This window comes from Astyanax mexicanus, chromosome 5 (assembly GCF_023375975.1).
Source record: "Astyanax mexicanus isolate ESR-SI-001 chromosome 5, AstMex3_surface, whole genome shotgun sequence".
NCBI classification, from domain to species: domain Eukaryota; kingdom Metazoa; phylum Chordata; class Actinopteri; order Characiformes; family Acestrorhamphidae; genus Astyanax; species Astyanax mexicanus.
The window spans coordinates 8,688,256-8,709,846 of NC_064412.1; the positions used below are offsets into that span (position 1 = coordinate 8,688,256).

Here is a 21,591-nt window from a genome sequence, read left to right on the forward strand (position 1 = left end):
GGCATGCGAGTGTTCTCCCACTGATTTATAATTGGTATTAAAGCAGGGGTGTTTAATCCTGATCCTGGAGATCTGCTACCCCTGATATTTCATATTCCTGATTTTGAATATCCCTGAAGGCCAAACTCTATACTATAACTGTAAACCCTTTGCATTTTTGATGACACTTTACTAGCCTGGTCAAGATTGTGACCAAGAATCAGTGGAAAAAGTTTGCAAGATGTTCTTCATAGTACACTGATTTTCAGTTCTGGATATGAGTGTTCCGTTTAATCAATTTACATTTATTGCAATCACAGTACTGTTCTTCTTAAGTTTTCCTCTATTTTATTATTGTTCTTTCAGAGTCTTGTCCAGTTAACGCTGGCCACAATTTTTCGAGATATCTACTCCATTCTAATGCTAAAATGTGTCCTGATCAGGGATGGTGTTCTTGCTTTTAATCGGATTTCATACAAAATTGATTAATGTCCGATTTTTTTTGCCCATTAAAAATGAATAGGGAGAAATTTGCACGCCCATGTACGTCACAACTTTTGACATACGAAGACCAAATTCTAAAGGTCTATAGAACTAATCGCATTCTTTCCGAAAATGTAAAAAATAAACGGCATTGGGTCTCACACACCAGAACCCTTTCTGTCCCCTGCTCTCCAGTACTCGGTGTGTATGGAGGAGCTATTGGATAAAGCAGCTATTGGTCAAAAGTTTGGACACTGCACGTTCAGAGCAAATTAGCATCATAGCCTTTCAGTGTATTTGCACGTTGTGCAGTAAAATCCCCCAGCCTTCGGTTAAATGTTTCATTTTGTCTGGTTTTAATTTACATATATGCACGCTATTCATATTGCAGGATGTTCAGTGTTACATGCAATAATAAATAAAATCTAAAGGAACAAAAAGAAAATTTTGTATTAAGAAACTTTCCATGACGTATCTGCCCAATTTTGTTTCTTTCACTCTAATCAATAAAATTATGGAATGTCAATTGTTAATTTTTTTTTCTTTTAATATTTATTGCTGACAGAAAATGCATTGTAATTTCTGCTCTAATTATTCTTCTCTGATCATTCACAGGTGAAATGGACTATGGAGGTACTGTGTTATGGTCTGACCCTTCCTCTGGATGGAGATACAGTTAAGTTGTGTGTGGATGTCTATACTGACTGGATCATGGCACTGGTGTCACCACGAGATTCCATACCCCAACCCATCATCAAAGAGCCCAACCTTTATGTCCAAACTATCCTCAAACATCTTCACAACCTCTTCCTGCCGAGGTAATTGTGTGTGTCTGTACGTATTTCTGTGATTTAATGATATTATGAGAATTGTTTCAGTAGAGCTGGTAAAAGCCTGTAAACATGAGGATTGATAATTCTATAACTGGGGCTTTTTAGCAACACTGTAAGAGTTTTGTTTTAGGAGAGCTTTAAAATTCTATATAAATCTGAATAAAGCTAAAAATTTTAAAGCTAAAACTTTATACTCGAGAATACTTTAGCTGTTCAGTTGATCAGTTGTGAACAAATGGAGCAGTGATTAGCTATATATATACTGACAACGTTTATTTTGATTTCTCTGTTGACTTGAATGCCTAAATAGAACAACAAAAATCACTATTTTAATACAATGTTTTGTCATTATTGCAAAAATACCCTGAAATATTGTGATTCACCTAAATGGGAGTATATAACGATGTTTTGAGATACTGTGTAATAACCATAAAACTGAAATGCTAATATTGCTGAGTAAATCAGAAGTGACCAGTATAGTATTTGTTCAAAATAATATGGTCTTATTTATTAAATATGAGACTTATGGGATTTATTCTTCATACTAAATGTAATCACACAATTAATAATTAAACATTTTTGCATCTACAGCTCTAGAAAATATGAGACCACTTCAGTTTCTGCTATGTATAGGTATACGTTTGAGTAAATTGAACATTGATGTTTTATTCTATAAACTACGGAAATTCCAAATTCCAAATAAAAATATTGTCATTTGGAGCATTTATTTGCAGAAAACGAGAAATGGCTGAAATAACAAAAAAAGATACAGAGCTTTCAGACCTCAGATAATGCAAAGAAAACAAGTTCATATTCATAAATATTCATTCGAAAATCAGTATTTGGTGGAGTAACCCTGGTTTTTGATCACAGTTTTCATACATCTAGGCATGTTCTCCTCCATCAGTCTTACACACTGCTTTTGGATAACTTCATGCTTTACACTCCTGGTGCAAAAATCAATCAGTTCAGTTTGGTTTGATGGTTTGTGATCATCCATCTTCCTCTTGATTATATTCCAGAGGTTTTAATTTGGTAAAATCAATGAAACTCATCATTTTAAGTGCTCTCTTATTTTTTCCAGAGCTGTACGTCTTTTTATTTCTGTTTTTTTTTAAAATGACTTTAATGCAAAGTATGATTATTTCCGTCTATAGTGTTAAGTGTATCGATTTAATTCATGTTTGCATTGTGTAATTTTGAAGAGGTAATTGAGGTAGTTGATCTGTAATTGTGACTGATTATCTTTATATTCTGTCTTTTAGGCCTGAACAGTTCAGCCCCATGCACTTCAGGTTGTGTCAGCAGGTGCTGTCTGCGGTGCAGAAGCTGGCCCGTGATTCCTCCTCCATGGCCAGAGAAACCTGGGAGGTGCTGCTTCTTTTCCTCCTCCGCATCAACGACACGTTACTTGCCCCGCCTACTGTAGGAGGTCAGAAGCCACTCATACTTCATAATTTCTTTTTTATTTCTGAGCATCTCTCTCCACTGAATCTTCGTTATTTCATCTTGTCGCTCAGCCATCCTGAGACTCCCAGAGCTTACTCTGCCCCAGAAAGAATCTGCAGTCTTATCTCTTGTGTTGTCTGTTGTGTCGTAGTGAGGAATGTCACATGCTATTTTTTAAAAGTGTTTACAAGCATGCTATTTCTGTCTCTCTTCTAGGTGGGATAGCTGAGAAGCTAGCGGAGAAGCTAATCAGTGTACTGTTTGAGGTCTGGTTTCTGGCCTGCACACGCTGTTTCCCCACCCCTCCATACTGGAAGACTGCCAGAGAGATGCTGGCTAACTGGAGACACCACCCTCCAGTGGTGGAGCAGTGGAGCAAAGTTATCGCCGCTCTCACCTCCAGGTGGATTTTTATATGTGGTCTGATGTTATTGTATCATTTTATTTTAGTCATTTAGTTTACTATGAGAATAATTTGAATATTAATGGTATATTACATTGATTTAGTTATGTAATTATTTGTCTAAATAATTTAAGACCAGTATCAGTCAAAAGTTTGGACACACCTCTTCTTAATTCAATGTATTTTTAATATTAATGACATTGAAGCTATATACGAACATGTGGAATTATTTTGTAGATTTTTCTAAGCAGCACATTTATCTTTGAGGACAGATCTGCACACTCTTGGTATTTTAATCTCAGTGTCTTCATGAGGGAGAGTCACCTGGAATAGTTTTCTCAGCGTCTTAAAGGAAGGAGTTCCTGGAGGTGCTGAACAATAGTGGAACAATAGTTTTCCTTCAGGCTGTGAAGCTCCAGCTCATCTCAAATTACCTCCAATCACCATCTCAAATCTTCATCAGATTTAGATAAGGGGATTTTTTACTGTTACTACATAATTACCTAAATGTCCCTTAATTGTTTTTATGTCTTTAATTTTAATTTGATTTTAATGTACAGTAAAGGAAATACATTAAATAAAGAAATAAAAATGAATCATAGAATGAGAAGGTGTATCCAAACTTTTTTTTTTTTTTTTTACTGTAGATAGTCAGTAGTAGATAGTAATGTAGTCAATGACTGTATGTACATTTCCAGTGGTTAATTACAATAATAGTATGCGATTGATCACACTGTTCCTCTTCTTAAAGCTATCTTATGAACTTTTTGATGCTTTTTAAATTAAAATCTAGTAGCTTTAGGACGGATTCAGCAGCGTTTGTGTATGTCCTGTAATTCGTCCCTAGATTTTATGGTAACCTGGTAACATTTGCATAAAAAAAGTGAGTTAATCAACGCATTAAGAATAAAAGAATACAAATATACGCTATCACACTTGTACTTGGACACATATACATACAGTATCTACACACAATAGATACTGTATGTATCTTTTCTTTAATGTGTTTTTACTGTGTCTGTTAATGTCTGTTTCTCAGGCTACTGAGGTTCACATACGGACCATCCTTCCCTCCGTTTAAAGTGCCAGAGGAGGATGCCAGTCTCATACCTGCAGAAATGGATAATGACTGTGTGGCACAGACTTGGTATCGCTTCTTACACATGCTCAGGTATGCAGCCAGCTGTTTATTACCCTTATTGATCATACCATACCAGGGTTTCTAGTATCAACCTAGCTGTTTCTTCTAGGCAGTAGCATTAACAGTTGTTGTAGCACCAGGTTCTTAGCCAGGATTCCTCCCTTTGTGTCTTGGTTTGTAACCATTTTACTGCTGGGTTAAAGTGGCATCACTGAAAGTGATGTATGTGATGTAACTGTTATTCATACAAGGAATTTATTGGTGTTAAGTCTGTACTCTTTCTTCAGAATGATTTAAATTAATTTAAATAACTGAATACTGTTTTTCTCTCTCAGTAACCCAGTGGACCTGAGTAACCCTGTGATCGTAAGCTCCACTCCCAAGTTTCAAGAGCAGTTGCTGGGGGTGAGCAGTGTGCCTCAGGAGGTGATCCAGCACCCCTGCCTCAAACAGCTGCCTCAGATCTTCTTTAGGGCGATGAGGGGCATCAGCTGTCTGGTGGATGCTTTTCTAGGTAAGATGGAGAAAAAAAAATCAAGACTTTTATTATTTATTAATTAATTAATTAATTTATTTATTTGTGATAGTGTTCTTGTTAAGGACAAAGTTTTACCTAACACGTAAATCAAAAAAGACAAATATTGATTTTTGTAGGTGGATGTATGCTAACATAGTTCCTGGAATGCGTCAGTGATCATTTCTATAATAATAGTTGTTGTTTTAATTGTGTAAATGTGTTTGTACATATAGGTTATAGTTTTTGTTTTATTTCTTAAGTACAAAAAGCAAAGACTGTGTTTTTTGCTGTACATGGTGCATGCACAGGCAGGCAGCATAGTTACTGCTAAGATAGTTGCCTCTAAAGCAAATTTTTTTATTTCAATAAATAATTTTAAAATACTTGATTTCCTGTGACTTCGATGTTATCTTGAGCTCCGACTGCAGCAGAGCCTGCAGTCTAGATCCAACTAGCACAGACTCGCAACAACTGGAAATCTGGGTTAAAAGTCTTGTAGTGTAACTCCAGCTTAAGTGATAATATTGTTGGTGAAAACTGTTGATATCCATAACACAGTCAGTAAAGTGACCTGTTCATTAGTGTTTTAGTTTAGTGTTTGTGTGATTTTTTTTTTATAGAGAGAAATAAAAGTGACATTAATGACATTTTATTAATTTTGTAAATATTGTATACAAAAAAAAACATACAGTTTAAAATGTACACACATTTATCTAAAACTAAATAGATAAAAATATACTGTTGAAAATAGTGGTTTTACACTTTTAAATGCTGCTGGATTTTTAATATATTCATAAAAAACTTAATGGTAAAAATGTCAATAATATATTAACACACACAAGTCCTTCACCATCACATTTAGAAAAAAGGATATATACTTCTATGATCAGATCATGTTCATTTTGGTTTTGCATGATCATCTGACTTGTTTTTTTTTTTTTTTTTTTTTTTTAATGATATCTGTTTTTTTTTTTCTGGTGTCTGAGAGCTGTGACCTGTGCCACAGTGTGATTCTCTTTCCCTCTCTAGGTGTGGCAGTGTTTAAGAAAAACAAGAGTCACGAAACTCTGCCCTCTCATGGTACTCAGAAAAAGTGCACCTATTCTTTTTACTCCCGTGATGTAAATCTGGGCATTAGGGGTTCACTAATATTAGAGTTAGATGCCAAGTTAGCAATCGCGGCCAGATTGCACTTCAGGCTTTTGATTCAATAAGAATTTATTGCAAGTAAATTAATCATACATTTCTAATGATGGCATCTCTTGCTTTTTGATTGTGGCAGAAAGTCTGACTAACCCTAGAAAGCCTGTGCTTGATGAGACTTAGGATCTGATCTTTTTGCTTAAACCTAGTTTTTGCAAGTGTCTCTGTATATTAAGCATAGTGCTTAGACTTGAAGCATACTCCTAAAATCAGGAATGACCGTATCTCAGATTTGCAGTACATTACAAAATATCTGATAAATCTTTAATGCAGCTTTCTGCTTCAAGCAATCCTGACTGCTTTACTTTTCAGATTGATTAGCAGTTTGCATTGATCAAAACGCTTCTCTTAGTGACCTTGTGTGGGTTAAAATGTGACAGTCGTGTTACAGAACTATTATGTTTCTTGTTTCTCAGGAACAACAGTGTCTAGGAGCTATATTCGAGAGAGACTTCCCTCTCTAGGTATACTATACCTGTCCAACCTAATCAAATAAAAACTAACTCAGTATGGGGTTAGCCTCACATTGCATCTGATTCTTTTTTTTTTTCTTTTTATATGTTTGGTGTGAAGTAGTACAGTCACTAGAACACACAAAGTAAGCTCTTTGGAATAGCTGGATTTCTGCATTGTTTACTTTTAAGATGTGATCTGGTTGTTATTTAAGTTACAATTACACTTGTACTTGTACTACTTGTACAGTTATACTAGTACATCTAAAAAAAATAGAATATCATTGAAAGTTACTTTATTTCAGTAATTTTATTTAAATTGTGAAACTCCAATATTATATAAATGTATTACACACAGAGTGATCTAGTTTAAGCCTTTATTTATTTTATTGCTGATGATTATGGCTTACAGCCAATAAAAACACAAAAGTCCCATAAGACCAATAAGTACTTTTGTCAGTGTGGGCAGTGTGCCAAGTCCTGCGGGAAAATAAAATCCACATCTCCATTAAAGTTGTGAGCAGAGGGAAGCATGAAGTGCTGTAAGATTTTGTGGGAAAACAAAACTGCACTGACTTTAGACTTGATAATAAAACACAGTGGATCAACAACAGCAGATAATGGTTCTGCTGACACTGATTTAGCTGACACTGATTCAATAATAAAATAAAGAAGCACTTAAAATAGATCACTCTGTGTGTAATACATCTATATAATATACAAGTTTCATATATATTTTTTAACTGAAATAAAGTAACTTTTCAATGATATCCAAATTTTTTGAGATTCAGGTTTTTGTTTAGGAGGTGCCAGTAAACATAGACTTGCTCTCTCTTGCTCAGCTTTAGAAATAAAAGCAACATTTGTTTGCTCTACAGTTTATATTTCAACCAACTGTATGATACTTAGCTTACAGGTCCTTACATAGACTTTTCACAGCTTCAAACCCTTTTTTAAATAAACAGATGAAAAAAAATGATCTACTAAAACTAATAAAAGTAAATGAAAATGAGCTTAAATTAGTGAAGAAGCGAAGCCAGTTAGCCTATTGTAGTAATGTGGCCAGTATCGCTTGGTCTGTACAATAAATACAGCAGCAAGTGTCGGTTTGAAATATCTAGATTGATTCTAAAAAAAAAAATATATATATATATATATATATATATATATATATATATATATATATATATATATATATATATATATATATGTATATATCAGCCTATATTGATATAATTCCAAATCCAAAATATTAAGGATAAAAAATAACTCGAATCAAAGCTTTAAAAATAAAAATGATAATAGGGTTAGTATATATATATTTTTTTACTTCATATGTTGCCTCCGTGTGTTTTGAGTATACGCTTTTATTTTGATACATCTGCATTTGTAATCCTATTTGTCCCCAGGTGTTGCTGTATCTAGGAACAATTTTCGTGACAGGCTTCCAGCCTATGGTATTTTTTTTAAAAATGCTCCTGACAAATCATTCAGGACTTTTATTAGGATCAGTTTGTTCTTTGGGTCTAACTTTGATTGGGTGGTTAAAAATGTTGCATGTGGAAGTGATGGAAAATGCTGAGCATCAAATCATTAATATGCTCTATGCTTTAAGCATCTTATCCTTGATGGTAACAGAGAACGCAGACTGACTTGTCAGATGTTCCGGTGTTCACTGGACTGTATTGTGGTTAAACCCAGGCCTGGGTGTATTATATAGTGCGTAGTGTAAACATTATTAATGTTTAAAAAAAAAAGAGAGAAAAAAAAGAAAAAGTGATCAATTATGTCTTATTAACTTATCAGCACACAATCAGATATTGTCAATCTCCAGTTTCCTCATCTCATCACACAGGCCTGCTCTGAACTTCTAGAAAAACCCAAAGTTAATGCTGTTGCGTTCTTTCGGTGATGTTTGTTTGTTTGTTTGCAGCCATTGTAATTAGTTTGCACTTTTTCTGACTATCTGTGAACAAAAGAATTCCTTTAGACTAGCATAAATCAATGACTCTAGCTTGCTATACTCACCCAATCAATACTTACTGTGGTTAAGATCTGAATATGGATCCACCTGTGGCCAAACTGTATGTGTAAAGGGTATGTTCACAAAGAAATTGTGACCTTATAAAGACCTAATAAACCCACAATCTGTTCAGATTAGTAAATAGTCTGTACCCTATAGTGTTAGTTTGTTGTACGCAATTGGAAATTACTGACACCTAATGGGGAAAAAAGTACAGCAAAATTAGTTGTAAATGTGGAACCTATTTGTAATACTAAGTAGTGCATTTTAGTTTAGTGCAATTAAATGTTTTTTAGTGGGATATAACCACACAGTGAGCGAAGTCTTAACAGGTTAAAAAAAAGCATAAATAGAATAATCAAAGAAATGGGCAAGATTATGTCAGTTGAAGGTTCTGTTTCTATTTTATGTTGATTAATTTCATGGGCATGCACTTTTTTAGGACATTTAATAATACATCAAAACCAAGCAAAATTAAAACCTTTTGCCCAAGACCAAACAGCGAACATGGTTTATCACAAGCTTTCATAAAAATTGCCACTATTTGCCATCATTAAATATCATTTATAGCCTAAATGTATTTTTGTCATGCATTAAAACAATACTATTTAACATTTAAAATATTCAGGCAGACAAAAAACAAAGCACAATGTGTTCACCTCAGCAGAGCTACTGTAGTCACAAATATACCTCAGTAGTAATACTTAAGTCGCACGTAAGTGACATTTACACAGAGAAAGGCAGCCAGACTTTTGCTAAACAAAAAATGTTAAATCTAAGTTAGCTGAGCTGGCAGTGTACAAGTTGTATATTTCAACTAGGAAACAGCCAATTGTAAACTCATACCAAGTGTGAGAAGTGATGCTAAAGGCTTTATTTCATTTAATTTGCTCAGTTGTTTAGCTGTACATCAATTGTACATATCATCACTGTCATGCAACAAAAAAAAACTAAATAAAAAAGTAACTTGACACTAGAATGAAACACAATTTTACACAATGTCAAGAAATATGAAGAAAGTGAAGACAAAGGGTTGTGTGTGTCTGTGACAGCATGCTTTCATACATATGGCCACAGGTGTTCGATCCATATGGACTATCTTATAATTAGAGATTTTTGCTTAGAGGGGCGGCTTTATGGCTTTCATAATAGTAAAAACAGCTCTTCAGTAGATGCACATTTACTGTAAATCCACAACGCACAATACATATACCCAAACATTGTGTGTACAGATGTTTGGACTGGGATATAAACTGGAGGCCAGATTTGGCAAGACGTTTAAAATTGTGATGCTCAGAGTGGTTTGTCACGGTCATCGTCACAACTTTTATTTTATCTGACTTTTGTGTGTACCTGTTTGTGTGTGTGTGTGTTTGGTTGTGTGTGCATCTTCTGTCTTTTTAATCTGCCAGGTATATCCAGACCTCGGTCAGACAGTGCCCCGCCCACTCCTGTTAATAGACTTAGCATGCCACCACCCCCAACGACCACCAACACCACGCCTCCTCACAGCCGCAGACACAGACCCACAGCGGTTACCAAGACAACTAGCAAAACCACAACGGTATGTAAAAATTACATTACGGACAGGGTGTGATTTTCACTATTTCATAAGTTATTCTTAGAACTTTGTTTTAATATTATTATGAATTATTTCAATATCTTTACATATTTACATTATTAAATGTAGTGATTTTCAGATCCAAAAATGTTTATTTTCGGATAAAACTGACCAGGTATATTCATGTTTTCATATATAATGAATACCATAAAGATAATTTTGCCAGTCCGTATGTTCATTTAATTGCGGTATTCATTACAAATGTGTAATCAAAAAGAAATTTAAAAAAGTAATTTTATGTTGAAAATAAATGTTATGACCCATAACATTTTGACTCATGTCCAGCTTCCTGCTGATTGGCTACCAGTTATTTTATAAAGCTGCATAGAATTCACTTTATTCTTGAAACATAAGTTGGAGTAAACTGTCTGAACTCATGATTTATTTTTATTTTGTGAAGTATTGTGTGAAATAACCATTTTTAATTTATTTCCAAAAAGTTAATTTATTTGAATTGTAATGTATTTGTGTGTAGTGCACTAAAGTGGAAATATGATATTTACACTCATACTGCACTAAATATTAAATATGGTGTCGTGCAAATTGGGGCTAAATGTAAATGGGCTTCTATTTATATATAAGGTATATGATATTGTATTTATTTGTTTTAGCTATTATTCATATGAAATGCATGATGCAGTGCACAGTTGCAATTGCATCAATTGAATCAAAATATCTAATAGTAAATTATAACAGATCTGGTTTATTTTTTTCAGTGCTGGAGTATTTTTAAGCTTCTATGTAAATCCTTGCTTGTCTTTTACAGACTGGCCAATCCAAAGTATCGCATCAGCCTTCCTCCACCTCGCCCCTGTCCAGTCCAAACCAGACGAGCTCAGAGCCGCGACCCCTGCCTGCTCCCACCAGACCAAAAGTCAACAGTGTTTTGAACCTGTTTGGTCAGTGGCTGTTTGATGCTGCGCTGGTTCACTGTAAACTCCACTCTGGCCTCAGCAGAGAAAGTAGTATGACTGGTAAGATGTTCACTGGGCTCAGACCTGTAATGCGTTATTACATCCTATTGCAATAACATGTTTTTCTTTTTTCTTTTCTCAGTTTTCTCTCTTCCTTTTCCTGTTAGTGTTTTATTTCCATTCGTGTTTTTCCTCATACAAAATAGGCTATTCCTACCTGCAAGATTGTACAACATTTGGAGCTTGGAGTTATTTGTGACGTGTAGCTGTAATGTTGTGAAGCAATGCCAGCACTACTCAGCTCAGAATACATTGTTCTAACCCTGTAGTCATGTGCCGAAACATTTTAATATGAAGGATAAGAAATTACACACATTACACACATTTATCACTGATGTGTGGGGAACCTAATGATTTAGGTACAACAAATAAGAAGCGTGTACAGTAAATTGCTTTAATAAAACTATGAATTTAAATGTCAATCAGTTTATTTTAGGTTAGTGTCACTGTTTTATATCCTTTAATGTTTGCCAGCATTTTACAGTTTGAATGCTTGGCCTTTATTTAACCATATTAGTACTAAGGATCTTCAATCTCTTTATTATTACAAAGACATATTACATGTTTTTCAGGTCAACTTCATTTTGGTTAATATACATCCATTCCTACATTTCAGTCCTGCAACACTTTCCCCGGTGTTCCAAGATCTGCCAGAAAATGAAATCCTCCATAAAAGTTGTCAAGTTGTAAGGGAAGCATAAAGTGCTGTAAGATTTTCCGGGAAAACACTGCACTGACTTTTTGCTTGATAAAACACAGTGGATCAACACCAGCAGAGATGACATGACTCCAAACCATCACTGATTGGTGGAAACTTCACACTAGACCTCAAGCAGTTTGGACTGTGTGTCTCTCAACTCTTCCTCCAGACTCTGCTCCCTTGATTTTCAAATTAAATGCTAAATATACTGATAATCAGTGATGGTTTGGAGATACATGTCATCTGCTGGTGTTGGTCCACTGTTGCATCAAGTCCAAAATCAGTGCAGTTTTATATTTTTATTTTTCCACAAAATCTTACAGCACTTCATGCTTTTTCCCTCTGCTGACAACTTTTATGGAGATGCAGATTTCATTTTCCAACAGGACTTGGCACACTGCCCACACTGCCAAAAGTTCCAATTGGTCTTATAAAATATCCAAATTTTCTGAGACACTGATTTTTGGGTTATCTTTAGCTGTACTCATCAACAATAAAATAAATAAACACTCACAATAGATCAGTCTGTGTGTAATACATCTATATAATATTTGAGTTTCACATTTTGAACTTAATTACTGAAATAAATTAACTTTTCAATGATATTCTAATTTTTTTTGAGATGCTAGTACGTTTCTGCCTTAGTCGCAGAATTGTCTTGACAAACCCCCATACCATGACAGACCCTAGCTTTTGGACTTGATTCTCTTTCTCGTCTTTGGTCTGGAATATAGATTCTTCTGGCCACAGTGTGAGAGGTGTGGTGGTCCGTTGCAGATGCCTCTGTCAGTGCAGTATCTACACATGATCAACATAGCATTTTTGTCTGTGACTTTGTACTGTAGTGCTTGACTATGGTTTTCCAAGCGTTCAGAGATAAAGGATCACTGTGCCCTCACTCTTTATACAATGAATTAGTTTAGTGATGTTGCACTGTACAGGGAGAAGTATGCAAATACTATTGAAGATGCTGCTTTTGTTTTATTATTTCATTTTTAGCCCTAAATTGCCCTTCTCCAATATTTTTTATAATATTTTGCAGGTCTGAATCGCAGGAATGGATGTATATTAACCATTAAATTAAAATTGAGCAGACAAAACATTAAATATATTTTGGGTTTATACTTTTTTTTACAGAGTCAAAATCAGAGTCAAAATAAATGTTATAAACATTTTTTTTATTTGCATTTTCCTTACTGTTCAACTTTTCATGATTTGAGGTTATAGTAGTTGTAAATAATCAGCTGAACATGCCCGTCATTTTTCCTACATTAAATCCAGCATTGTTTTTTTTTCTAATAGGGACATTATTAAGTATGTAGGTGAACCATTGCAACAAACACATTTTCAGGAACTGAAGTATATAACAGTATTCTGAGCTGAATATTGAAGTATTGAGGTGAAATGTGGATAGATTTAGGTAAGCTAAATGTCCATTTATGTTTGCTTTATTCCTTTTCGTTTTGTTTCTACTCATGCATGATGAATAATTGAAGCTCAGTATCTTGTTATAGACTTCATTTGCTTCTTAGCTTCAGCTAGCTTTAGAACTATCTTGGTCGCAAAATAAACCGAAGAACTACTATTTTGACATTCTTCACAGTATCTGGGTCTCTATTACTGCTGTTCTTTGATTTGTTTCCATTTTATCTCTGTTATCTTGCAGCAACATTTTTCCAAATTCTTCTTTCTTATAAATCTTGTAAGTAGGAACACAAGCTTTACCAGTTGCAAATATTTGGTTACATTTCTTTTTATTTATTTATTAATTTATTTTGATCTTTTGCTTTGACACCGTCACTCTTTCTGTTGTCGCAATATTGTTTTCTTGGGGCAAGAGATTTGACCATACACTGCTTGGTTCTGGTATTAGGGGTCCGGGGAGTATTTGTATTTTGACTGCTGCCCAAATGTCATTGGCTCAAATGCAACAAATATTCAGAAATTCCCCTATGAAATTGAGATAATCAATTAATCAGATAAATCAGATAAACCATCACCAAAGGGCTGAGAATGTTTGTCGTGATTGAGCCTGTTTTGGATGCAACATAACCTGCCATCATACAACCAGTTGCTGCCCATATCATCCACCTAAAGGACCTCTACTAACCGATCTTCTCCAAAGAAACACAACAACCAAAGTTGTCCTCAGTTTCGCCTGGTGTTTTACTTTTGTAGCTTTTATTTATTTATTTTTTTTGGTTCTCATTTGATTCTGATTTTTCATTTCTGTTTATTTTACGTTTTGTATGGATATTTCTGCATGTTGTGGATGTGTGTGCAATTTGTTTCTGCCATATTGTGCCCTTTATTGTGTTACTTAGAGATGCTGACCGACAGTAATTTGTCTTAAAAGTCTGAAGTGGTGAGATAACAGGGAGGCTGACCAGGAGAGCTTGTTTTTTTGTTGTTGTTGTGTTTTTTATTATTATTATTATTATTATTATTATTATTATTATTATTATTATTATTATTATTATTATTGTTATTATTATTACATAGTAAGATTTTGTGGGAAAACAAAACTGCACTGACTTTAGACTTAATAATAAAACACAGTGGATCAACATCAGCAGATGACATGTCTCTCCAAACCATCACTGATTGTGGAAACTTCACACTTCACACTGTTATATCAAGTCCAAAGTCAGTGCAGTGTTTCCCTGGAAAATCTTACAGCACTTCATGCTTCCCTCTGCTGACAACTTTTATGGAGATGCGGATTTTATTTTCCAGCAGGACTTGGCACACTGCCCACACTGCCAAAAGTACCAATTGGTCTATTTAGCTGCTGATATTTCCTTAATCTATGGAAGTATTAATCTTATTAACGTAGTTTTTGGCAACATCAGATTAATTTACATTTTATTGAACTGAACTGAATGACTAGGTCAGGGATCTTATTAAAATGGGGAATGTTTTTTTTTTTTTTTATAAATAAGCACACTTGTTCCGGTACATTTTAATATGATTCACTAAATTAAATCCATTAAATTGTCCCAATATTTAAACAAAACCACGTTTTTTTTTTTTGAAGACAGACTTTTCAATCTGTGGATCTCTTTGTCTGTAATCCCTGTTAAAACCTTTTATTATTATTTATTATTTTATTATCTTTTAATGGGTGAACAAGATGTCACTTAGACTTTGCTGTTCTTCCTGTCCTGTTCTCTTCTCTTTCTCTCTCCTTTTTCTAGCACTTGCTACTCAGGCTGGAGTTGAATTGAGGAGGAAAGGCTCTCAGATGTCTACTGACACCATGGTCTCAAACCCCATGTTTGACGCCAACGAGTTTCCCGATAATTACGAGTCTGGTCGAGCAGAGGCCTGTGGAACGCTGTGCAGAATCTTCTGCAGCAAAAAAACAGGAGAGGAGATTTTACCCGTCTACCTGTCCAGGTGCAGTAAATGTAGTAAACTTAATAAAGATTCCACTGAAGAATTATCCATACTGTATTTTACATAAAATCTCTAAAAAGTTCTAATTCCCAGATCAGACTGTGCTATGAAAAAAATGACAAGTAAATGATGTAATATGTAACAACCCGTACCGTAAAAATCCTCATCAAGGTTTCTGTCATCAGTTTTGTATTAAGCTATAATGAAGGTTACTTCAGTAGCATCAGATAATCATCAGTGAATTGTACACTGCTCTGTAGCTGCAGCTGTGCCTCATGTGTTGAAATTAAAATATTTGGCCTCTATATCACTTTAATCATATTTATTTATTAGACTAAATGAAAGAATAACATGTTTTGTAGGTACTATAAACATCCTACAAATATCAAAATGAGTTTTTTTATATATATGTTTATAAACGTATGTATAACCTGACTAATTCTGTCCTTTTTCTTCCTTCTTTATGTTATGATCGTCTTTCATTCCTCTCAGGTTCTACATGGTCCTCATCCAGGGCCTTCAGATTTCCGACTTTATCTGCAGACCAGTTCTGGCCAGTATTATTCTGAACTCCTCTGCTCTGTTCTGCTCTGATCTGAAAGGGATTAACGTAGTGGTTCCTTACTTTATATCTGCACTGGAAATAATTCTACCTGATCGGTGAGGACAGAGAACTTCTCCGTTTCTACTAGACAATAGATGGTGTCAGTTTGCTAGATAATTTTCTGTGCTTACATAAGGCTTTAAAATCTATTAAAAAAAAAAAATCTTCTTTTAAATGTTTTATTATTATTATTATTTTATTTTTTTTGCAGTGAATTGACCAAATTTAAGTCATATGTGAACCCCACTGAACTGAGAAGAGCTTCCATCAACATTCTGCTGTCTATGCTGCCTCTACCACACCATTTTGGCAAAGTCAAATCAGAGGTGATGCTTTGTTACTGATTATTGACACAGGTTTTTGGTATCACAATATAAATTGCATCGATTTTTATTTTAAGTAACAGTAAAAAGAATAATACACATATGTAATGTGTGTGTTTGGTACCTTGCAAGTATTCGACAGCAGTGTTAGACCTGGGCAGTTAGATTTGTGTTGTGTGTATTTAATATATGTATACAGTACCAGTCAAAAGTTTGGCTAAAATGTTTTATGATTTTTCTTTCTTTTTTTTTTTTTTTTCTTTTTTTACATTGTAAATGTAATATTGAAGACTATATAAAAGCTGCACAGGAACACATGCTCAATTATTCTGTAAACAAAAAGTGTTAAATAAACCAGAATATGTTTTATACTTTAGATTCTTCTAAGCAGCACATTTATCTTTGAAGACAGATCTGCACACTATTGGTATTTTAAACTCAGTGTCTTCATGAGGGAGAGTCACCTGGAATGGTTTTCTCAGCATCTTGAAGAAAGGACTTTCTGGAGGTGCTGAACAATAGCTGTTGCTTTTCCTCCCAATTAAATCACCTCAAATCACCTTCTCAGTTCATCAGGATTAGATCAGGGGATTAATGTGGAGGACTAACACTTTTTTTATACTGTTTACTATGTAATTCCATATGTGTCCCTTAATAGTTTTTATGTCTTTAATATAAATCTACAATGAAGAAAATACAGGTGTCCAAACGTGACTGGTGTTTGTTTATTTTTTTGCATATGTAATCTTATTTTTGACTGATATCACTATAGAAATGTTTATACCATTCTTTCTAGCAGCCAGTGGAAGAAATGAATTGATTGTGTAAACTTGTTATTAGGTTCTTTTGGAAGGAAAATTCAGCAATGATGATAACTCGCTTCATGACAAAGCTGTAACCTTCCTCTCACTGAAGCTGCGGCTGGTCAATGTCTTAATTGGTGCCCTGCAAACAGAGACAGACCCAATCAACACACAGATGATACTAGGTGTGTTTCCTCACTGTTTCTGTTCACTGATTTGTTCATCACAAATTTGTTCAAATAAAAATTACAGATTTTTTTCAGCATTGAATCCAAGTTAAATGTACACTGTGTTCTGTCTACAGCTGCAATGCTGAATATTGTTCAGGATTCTGCGCTTTTGGAGTCTATAGGTGCTCAAGCTGAAGTTGTAAGTTCATTTTCTATTTTCTATTAGTAATTATTAGTAATTTAAATTCTATAGGGAGATAGATAAAAAAAATATTTTTTTATTTAGAGCATTTATTTGCAGAAAATTAAAAATGGCTGAAATAAAAAAAAGATGTAGAGCTTTCAGACGTGAAATAATGCAAAGAAAACAAGTTTATATTCATATAGTTGTTAGAGTTCAGAAATCAACATTTGGTGGAAGAACCCTGATTTAATCTCTAATCTCTAAAGTTTTTTATGCATCTTGGCAAGTTCTTGTCCACCAGTCTTACACACTGCTTTTGGATAACTTTATACCACTCCTGGTGCAAAACTTCAAGCAGTTCAGCTTAGTTTGATAGCTCATCCATGTTCTATATATATATATATATATATATATATATATAAAATCTTTTTGAAACTGTTGCACTTCTGTCTGATTTGCCACGTGTAGGGAAGTGTAGATGGAAGTCATTCCCTGGCAAAGAGCCACAGTCGCAATAACAGTGGAATCAGCAATGCTAGTGCAGGCAGCTCAGAGGCCACCACTCCAGACAGCGAGAGACCCGCCCAGGCATTGCTGCGAGACTATGGTAAGTCCTGAGAGACTCACTGCTGACACGCAGGTCATAGATGATGCAGTAGACTCATATTACCTTTTTTTCTTACCAGAACATTTTACATATTATTTTCTTTTTTGAGATGTATACAATTCATCTTTTTGGATGCTTTTGTCATTAAATGCATTTGCCTCAGATCAGCTTTTGCTTTATATATGTTATCTACCTCGTTGTCTCGTTGATATTAAAAACATGCATTTCTATGCTCTGAAGTGCTTTTATTCTACAGGGCATGTTGTCTTATTTTAGATGCAGCATGGTCTAAATGTATTTCTTGCTAATTGTTTGATTGTCTGTGTATAGCAGTTGATGTAAACTCAGAACTGAAACTTTTTCAGTCAGCTGCCTGAAATCATGTGCATTTTTTTTAGTAGGAGAATGTTATTTCTTGTTGATTTGACAATTAATAGATGTGAATGTAATGTAGTGCAGCATTTTTGATTGTATACAGTTGTGGTCAACATTATTGGTAACCCTGCATATAAAATACACCTTGTTAAAAAACAAGCTGTCCAAACGTTTGATTTCAATGTTTCTAAATAAAATATCATCAAAGGAAAAAGCATCTGGAGTGAATTGGACTTGGGCTTTAGTGAAACAAGATAATGAGGACGATTTTTATTGAATAGCCAACCTCCATTCACCCCCAGCATTTCAAATCAAGTTTTAAGTGATGCTTTCAACAGGCTTACGATGCAATGGGCTTTGCCCATGCAAAGAAATTGCTATTTTTACGCCATTGAAAAGCTCAAAGTAGCTCCACACTTTATTGGTAGAATTCTGAGGGCCCTGACTTTTAAAATGAGGCACTGAGCATGAGTAAATGGGTAGGATAGAGGAACAAATTACAAAATGATTTCTGTAAAAATGCATGAATATTTTAGAGACATTTTCAGCAACGGCTGGAATTCATGCATTTCCACACTGTGCACCTATCGCTAACATTGTAAGCCTGTTGGGAGCATTAGCTAAAAGCACTGTATTTCGGAATGTTGGGGTCGAAGAGAGGTAGGTTATTTAACACAATTTATACTTTTTATCATGTTTTATTACACCCCAAGTCCATTTCACACCATGTTTCTCCTATAACAAGTTTACTACTCATGCAACAGTCAGAAACCTTCTATAATCTGGTGGAAAGAGGAAATTGATGAGAGATCCATTGATCCAAGGTTGTTTAAGATGTGGCATAGACACCACAAAGAACATCTGAGGAAATTCAGGCTAAGCTGGAGATGTCTAGAAGAGAGGGTGTGAACCTGTACAATATATTGCACACTAAATAAAGCAGGGCTACCACTGTTTACAAAATGTTAATGTTAGAGAAAACGCTGCAGTGTGATTTAAAATAAAATAATCGTTGTTCCATATAAATTATTAGATTTTTTTCACTTAAAATAACTAAACTAAACTAAAATAATATTTTTGTTTGACATGCATTCAATTAGCCCTGTCACAATATTTGCAGTATCGATTTATCGTACAATAAATGAACATGAGCTCAATCATTTTTCATAATCGTGATATTGTCTATTGTGTTTATTTGAATGTTTGTTCACACACATAACAGTGAATAGTATTTTAGCCAGACATGCTTTAATAACTGTGACTCCATACACACAATGTGGACTAAAGAAGGTGAAGAAAAAAGTATATATATATATATATATATATCCACAAAAAAAAATCTCAGTGACAGGCCTACATTCAATGCTTATCCGCGTATATGCACCCATCAAGGGTGCCAATAATGTTGAAGACATCTGTACATGCATGTGTGCATCCCTGTGCTTGTTTGTATGACATACCACTACTGGCTGCTGGCTGTGTGTCTGCGCTTGGCTTGGTGTGTGTGAATGTGTGTGCCACTAACCCGCTCTCTGTGGCGTGCTGTGTGTTATATCCCAGCTCTTCACACAGACACAGCGGCTGGCCTGCTGATCCGCAGCATCCACCTGGTCACCCAAAGACTAAACTCTCAGTGGAGAGCTGATATGAGCATCTCACTCGCCGCTCTCGAGCTGCTTGCCGGACTCGCCAAGGTACGTGGAGTTTTTCTAAAATAGGATTTTAACTGCTGCAGGTGGCCGTGATGTATTGAGGTGAACACTATGTACATTACAGAGGCAGCTGAGTGGTGTTCTGCTCAGTTTGATGATCTGGATGTAAGATTAAGGCATGGAGACATTTTTTTTTATGGTTCAATCAGCTGATTTATACTAAGCACAGGGCCACGTTTGTTTTGCACTGTGAATGAAAACTTCAATCTACTAAGAAAATATGCCTCGCACTCTCAGATTTGTGCAGTTCATACCCTCTACGCATCAGCTGAGTTAGCTTCACTGTTATCTCTGTTTCCACTTTCCAGCTTGTCTCAGCCCCTCAGCTGCACTGACTGAATGAGGACGTACTCAACTTTCTTATGTCATTCAGCAGTTTAAATAAAAACTAGACAGTTCTGTATATTTTTTTGCTTCTTTTGTGTAACTTTGGCTTTCCCATACTGTTTCAAATCCTTGACTCAGGTGTTTTACAGAAGTTGGGAAACTTGCAGAATTGTAGGTGGGAGAGTTGTATTTTCTGTACTACACTCTTAAAAGTAGGAGAGGAAGAAAAGGAGATTCCACGTTCTGTTACTATAAAATCTCATGCAGTTGCATTTCAGAAATCCACTTGGGCAGACCGGAGAACCAGTGGTCGTTAACAAAGGAAAAGGGAGGGGGACATCATTTCATGTCAATCATTTTAGACTGAAGCCAATGACACAACCGCTTTTTAAGTCTGTCCCTTTTTTAAGCCAGTCAACAGTCAGAGTTAGCTGTCCATCCGAAGGAGGATGTGGCTGGAGGCTCAAAGTAAAATAATGAGCTTTATAGCGAAGTTTATAGAAAACAAGAACACTGACAAAAGATGTGGTTGTGGTTGAATAACACTGTGATAAGCCCAGCTGTCAGACACTAGGTAGCTCCTGTGATGCTGGCAAAGATGAAACCAAAACTTCACGTGAAGCATTGCTCTTTTGTGAGGTCCCATTAAAGACATGGGATTTGGTAGGAAAAAAAAAAAATCTGATTCTCACGCCCACTCAGTCATGTAGTGTAAACTACTGAGAGACGTTTGCGGAGTCGTCGCTGACTGATATCCAACCTTTATTTCCCTGTTATATCAGTAAATTACTGTTAAACACTAGAGGGCGCAAGTGAGTCCTCTATGAATAGGGTGAATGGAGCTAAAAGCTAAACATTTAAAATAAAAATAGTGATTAACTACTGTATTCATTTAATTATCTTAAAAAGTTAAGAAAGCATGTCTATAAACTTACATTCTTCTACATCAAATGGTGTTTAGTCACACAGTTTAAAAGACTTAGAACTGTCTGTGGTGTTGAAATATTTGATATAGTTCTGTGTTGAGGACACAAGTACATATTTCAGTATAAATATGATCAGACATTTATAAACTCTGATTTTACTCAATTGCTTCATATGATCCCATTCATTTTGGTTTCATTGCAAGTGTGTATTCTCCTCAAGAGATTCTGTGGCCTGCTATTGCTAGTTCTTTTAGTGCTGGTATGTTCTTGTGATAAAACGTTTTTGGAGACCAGCCACTGAAAAATTGTGTAATTTGTCACCCTCTGTCGCCGATCATTCATGAAGTATGAAAGTTTCAACAATTTACAACTCGCAATTTCAG

General features: G+C 35.0%; 1 protein-coding gene across 11 annotated transcripts in view; it reads left to right on the forward strand.

Annotated features, from left to right (window-relative positions):
* ralgapb (Ral GTPase activating protein non-catalytic subunit beta) overlaps positions 1-21,591 on the forward strand; it is a 44,843-nt gene that overhangs the window by 9,128 nt on the left and 14,124 nt on the right. For 2 of the 11 annotated variants that reach the window (XM_049479260.1, XM_049479259.1), the window contains exons 3-20: positions 1,078-1,280; positions 2,561-2,727; positions 2,961-3,147; positions 4,187-4,318; positions 4,624-4,802; positions 5,835-5,885; positions 6,425-6,472; positions 7,870-7,917; positions 9,896-10,047; positions 10,871-11,078; positions 13,445-13,480; positions 14,976-15,177; positions 15,670-15,837; positions 15,993-16,107; positions 16,945-17,092; positions 17,212-17,276; positions 17,730-17,868; positions 19,804-19,937. In XM_049479260.1, the coding sequence (XP_049335217.1) occupies positions 1,078-1,280; positions 2,561-2,727; positions 2,961-3,147; positions 4,187-4,318; positions 4,624-4,802; positions 5,835-5,885; positions 6,425-6,472; positions 7,870-7,917; positions 9,896-10,047; positions 10,871-11,078; positions 13,445-13,480; positions 14,976-15,177; positions 15,670-15,837; positions 15,993-16,107; positions 16,945-17,092; positions 17,212-17,276; positions 17,730-17,868; positions 19,804-19,937 (2,382 nt within the window). The remainder of the gene's footprint in view (positions 1-1,077; positions 1,281-2,560; positions 2,728-2,960; positions 3,148-4,186; positions 4,319-4,623; positions 4,803-5,834; positions 5,886-6,424; positions 6,473-7,869; positions 7,918-9,895; positions 10,048-10,870; positions 11,079-13,444; positions 13,481-14,975; positions 15,178-15,669; positions 15,838-15,992; positions 16,108-16,944; positions 17,093-17,211; positions 17,277-17,729; positions 17,869-19,803; positions 19,938-21,591) is intronic. The other 9 variants (XM_049479261.1, XM_049479262.1, XM_049479270.1 and 6 more) reach the window with 6 other exon arrangements.